The sequence below is a fragment of the Hipposideros armiger genome, unplaced genomic scaffold (assembly GCF_001890085.2).
Source record: "Hipposideros armiger isolate ML-2016 unplaced genomic scaffold, ASM189008v1 scaffold_514, whole genome shotgun sequence".
Taxonomy (NCBI): domain Eukaryota; kingdom Metazoa; phylum Chordata; class Mammalia; order Chiroptera; family Hipposideridae; genus Hipposideros; species Hipposideros armiger.
This window is the reverse complement of record NW_017731864.1, coordinates 26,263-31,452: the sequence shown is the minus strand read 5'-3', so window position 1 is coordinate 31,452 and position 5,190 is coordinate 26,263. Positions and strand designations below refer to the sequence as shown.

General features: G+C 39.1%; 1 protein-coding gene across 1 annotated transcript in view; it reads right to left on the bottom strand.

Annotated features, from left to right (window-relative positions):
• NYAP2 (neuronal tyrosine-phosphorylated phosphoinositide-3-kinase adaptor 2) overlaps nt 1–4,944 on the bottom strand; it is a 64,772-nt gene extending 59,828 nt beyond the window's left edge. Inside the window, exons 1-2 of the mRNA XM_019668061.1 lie at nt 4,803–4,944; nt 4,183–4,389 (exon numbers count right to left, since the gene is read on the bottom strand). Of these exons, the coding sequence (XP_019523606.1) occupies nt 4,183–4,389; nt 4,803–4,944 (349 nt within the window). The remainder of the gene's footprint in view (nt 1–4,182; nt 4,390–4,802) is intronic.
• Between the last annotated feature and the right edge of the window lie 246 nt (nt 4,945–5,190).

The window sequence follows — 5,190 nt, the reverse complement described above, 5'->3', positions numbered from 1 at the left end:
GAGAGAGAGAGAGAGAGAGAGAGAGAGAGAGAGAGAGAGACAGGCAGAAAGTTGACAGAGAGGGGGATTTACAGGCCGAACAGCTGGAATCTCCTATCCTCTCTAGTATTAGGTGTGGAGTTGAGTACCTCTGTTGTGTATGGAGGAGGGTTATCCATTGCAGTTCTAGTATATTCTGCTGGGGGATTCGTTCAGTGGCCCAGTGGCATGGAGACAAGAATGAAGAGACGGTGTGAAGAGAAGTAGAAAGTGTAAATACTAACTCATTCTCTTCTGTTTCAAAACACAATAGCGAGCCCAAAATGCTCCCTTCATGTATTAATAGCTATTTGCCTATTCTGGATGAAGGTCCTCTCTCTCTGATGAGAATTCCTTAATGAGGGTACCATTTGTCTAAAATATAGAAGGTGAGTGAAATTCAGATATTCTATTTTATACATTTTTTTGCTAGTGGAACGATAACGTTTTCTAGAATAGTCACACATTTTAGGTTCTTTCTTTTCAGAAAAATAAAAACGGCCAACATAACATTTTTTTCCTTTTCTAACTTTTTCCCTCAAAACTGGTGTAAGGGTTGACTCGATAGATATAATTGCAGTGATATGTTTGGGAGACACTGACTTCTAAAAGTTCAAGTAATTGTAATGCCGTCTTGAGTGTTCATGTGAAAAGTTTCACTTTCACATCAGAATCCCTAACTTGCACTGACATTATGTAAGTGACGATACATCTGCCCCTACATGTCACATTTCTTTTAATGTGGACACAAAAATTTATCAAAAATGTAACAAAACTCTTTGTTTTCTTTCACTTGTGTCTACCACCTTCATAATCTAAGATGGAGAATGTGAGAGACTAAAGATATTTATGTCATTTCTTCTGGTCAGTAGACAGCTTCTTTACTGTTGTACAAACAGAGCTGAAAGGACTCCGTAGAGCAGTTTTAAAAGCCATAAAGCAAGAAAGATGCTTCAGGCATTTGCTGTGGGAGAAAGTCAAAGTATGTTATAAATTCTGTTTCACTCTGAATTTACTGGAAGATTCATGCCAAAGTGTCGGAGACATATTACCCATTTTTATGCAACTTTCTAAGTGTTCAGTAAAAATTAATCGTGGAGTATCTCATGGTTTCATCTCCACTTATTTCACAGGTTCTTCGTCCTCTGCCCACACTTTGAAATGTTTGGATTTCCCAGGGCCCAATCTCAGTTTCCTGTTCTCTTAGTTTAGAATCATCTAGTTCTAACCATTCCAAAGGCCTCTAGTCTCAGCCTCTAACTCCACTAAATCTCTTTAGCTCCAGACCTGTAATTCCAACTGTCTACTGTCTTCTCAGTTAGATGTTCCAGAGCACTTCCAACCTGACAGAGTCAAAAGTTAAGTCTTGACTTCCCCACCTAAGCCTTGCTTCGCTCCTCATATTGACTCTCTCTCTCCATCTCAGTAAATGGCCTCCTAGTCAGTCACCCATGCTTGAAAGCTGTGGAGTCATCATTGGGTCTTTCATGATGAAAACTGAATTACATTATATCTATGTTTAAAAATATTTAAACGACTACAAAATATCCACCACACAGTGTTCAAAACCGAACCATGATGTGGCAGATGCTGTCCATTGATTATGCAATATTATCCTCCCTTATCCTTGCCCATTTTGATTACATTTCCAGGTATAAGGCAGAGGCCCCTTGATTTAAGAGAAACAAGGACCTTCCATAAGCCCATGGAAATCCCATCTCCCTTCGGTCCAGAGGACATGTTTCCCAGTTCTGACACACCTAAATGAAAGGGAGACTCTAATGGGCCCTGAGGCCCAGAACTATCATAGTCACCTGGTGATTATGAAAAAACAGTCAGTATGGTTAGCAGAAAAGGAGAAGTAGAAGGATAGAAAATTCCTGGGTCTTCGATGACTCATGAATGGTTGCAAAACACCATGAGGCCGCCTACCTTCAGATTGGGTTCTATGGAGGCTGACAAATGTCGTTGTTACTTAAGCCACTGCTAATTGGTACTTTGTGGCTAAACACAGTTCTATTTGATACACAAAGCCCTTCAGAACTTTTACTACCTGGCTCCAACTTACTCTGCAGTTCCTTTGGTCAACCTTCCCCCACCCTTCACGCTAAACACACTAGATTCCATCCATAGAACTTTAGGTTTTCATCCAGAAGGAAGGCTTTTTTCTTCTCTGTCAACTTATGAGCAGCTCTTGATGTTTTAAGCTCTAGTTCAAACATTATATCCTCAAGCAATTATTATTTTATCCACCAAAAGCCTCTGATTGCTCTTGCTGAAATCATACCCTCTCAAGAAAAGTGAATTGATTTCTGTTTCTCATATTACAATAAAACCTTGGATTGCGAGTCACTTGGTTTGTGAGTGTCCCGCAAGATGAGCAAACATTTCTAATACATTTTAATGTGGTAAACGAGCAATGTCTTGCAATATGAGTAGTTTGTTTCCAGAACGAATTATGCTCGCAAACCAAGGTATTACTGTATTTGTGTATAATACCTTACATTGCAATGACCATCAGTCTGTCTTTCACTTGACTTTGATCACCTAAATGTGAGGATGTCTTGTTCATCATTGGGTTCCCAGATCCTAGAACACTGGCTATTACATCATCAACACTCAGATAATGCTTCTGTTTTTTTAATAAAATATATCTTTGGCCAAAATAGGGGCAGCGATTGCCCACGTTTTTTGGTTAGAACTGGTACAAAGTTAGATAATTATGTTTTTAACACTATTAATAAACTTAAAGCTAATCATAATTCCAATTGAATAGTCATATCAACCACCTTTGAGAGTGTTTTGTTTTGTATTCCCTACAAAATACTGTTTGTTCATTTTGTTTGACAAAATGCAAAGATATCTTCTTTTAACATATACAACTACAGCTATGATACTTTACTATCAAAATATATATTTTTACATTTCTGCTAAATTCACATAATAGTCCTTCTTCCAGATTTGAACTCATGTCGTTAACTTGCTTATCCACAGGATACATGGCATGGCTGCATTGCCAACACTTTGTTATATTTTTAAGTCTGGCGGAGCTATTGCTCTGCCTCTGCCTGGGTACTATTCTAGAAACAGCCCTCACCAAACACCGAGATCATTCTTCCGGTTTCAGTTTTAACTTGTGCATGACTGTCAGAGAGATCACAGGCTAAACTCATGTAAATTGCTTTCCAAGATGAGTAGAAAAGGGAAAAGGAGATCAAATGTATGGTGATGGAAGGAAAACTGACTCTGGGTGGTGAGCACACAATGTGATATACAGATGATGTATTACAGAATTGTACACCTGAAACCTATGTAATTTTACTAACCATTTTCACCCCATAAATTTAATTTAAAAAAAAGATGAGTATCAGAGTTGAAAAAAACATTAAAGGATTGGCCTTTTATTCAGAGCCCTAACAGTATTAGGGAATAGAAACCTGAGAACTACAAGAAGCTGCTTGATTATTTGTTGTTTATTTCAATTGACATCTCTTCCTGAGTCCATCATGTATGAGTCAGTTCAAGCAAATATATGCTGCTTTTTAAAAACTGAACTTGAATAACATTTATCTCTATTAATGATGCAAAATGACAACTGCAGATATTCATTTCAAATTGAAAGGTATAGTAGGTGATCATTTTCTAACTGTTTTGACTTAGATTTGGAAACAGGTAGCACCACACCCAGTTCCCAGTTACTGTCTTCAGTTCACCACTCCAGATGCCTCAATATCTCCTCTCTCTACTGCCTGCAGATCATCTTTGTTACAGTTTTATACCAATTTTACTTTTTGTTAATTTTTTTCCAGTAGCCTAAAATCATTTTTGAAGCACAGGAGGCATAAACTTTCAATCAGTTAAACTTCATAAGTAAAAACTGCGCTAGGTGAGGACTCTAGATATTTTAGATGAAATTTAGTACAAGATGTTTCAAGTTGCCAGGACTGCTCCAAGAATTGCCATTTACTTCTCTATTGTCCCTGTGAAAAATGTTCCCTGGAGTGGTCCAACATACTGTTACATCTCTGTGTGGGAGGGCTATCTATGCCGTCCCTATGAGTAGACAGAAATACCTGTGGTTGTGGTTCTCCAAGTGATAACTGCATGAAAACAGTTTCTAGAGACATGAGGAATTACTGCCCGGGAGATTCTTGTCGTCCTTACCTGAGCCGTGGTTTCCTGCTAACAAGGTGGGGCTCACAGAGCATCTTCCCATTCTACTGGTGACCACAGGTGGCCCTGGTGTTCCATCCCATTCCTGAGCTTTGACAGGCTCTCTGGAAGATGCCCCATGATGTCCTCTCTCTTTGCTGTCCAGCTTTGGTAATGGCTCCGTGCTGTGACTTCGCACTTTCAGCTCCTCTGTGGATTCTGTGTATGAACCAAAATTACATTCCATTAAACAAAAGTCAAATCCATCCCAGATTCCTTTAAAAAACGAAAGAACAATTTTCTTAGATGCTTCCAATATATTTTTGGAAATCTAGGTATGTGTTGGCCATTGTACCATTTAAATATAACAGGGCCGGAGATCACACAGGGCCTTTTTTTTCTGAGGAGTGCAGGTTAATATCACTGGGAAATAGTTTTCTCTTTGGAAGAGGGGAAGGTCAGTGCATCCTGAGCCTTCGTTAGTGACTTCCCTCTGCTCATCTTCAAGGAAACTTTCTAAAGAGCACTTTACACTCACTCTCTTTACTGTCTCATGTTTCCTGGACTTCACTACCCACAGTGATATGAAGTCAACCTAGTCACTGCACTAAAACTGCTGTTGCTAAGATCACCTAATGCCTTTGAGTTGGCAGATTTAGAAGACATTTTTAAGCCATTTGACAACTCCATGACTATGCTCTTATTTACATCTTCAATTCTCTTGGCTTCACTGATGGCCCATTTTCCTGTGTTGTGTTCTATGTCTAACGCCATTTCTGTGTCATCTATAACTTTTCTTCTTCCACATGTCCCTTACGTGATGGCTGTCCTCAAGGCACAAGCTTAGCCACTTCTCTTTGCATCTTATCCTTCTGTGATTTTATCTTCCAGGGTTCAACTAGCAATTGAAACATAGGGATTTCTAAATATTGTATCATAATCTTGGACCATTCTCTGGAGCTTTAGCTTAAGATATCCAACTGCCTGCTGGACGAGTCCCCATGGAAAACAAACTCAGCG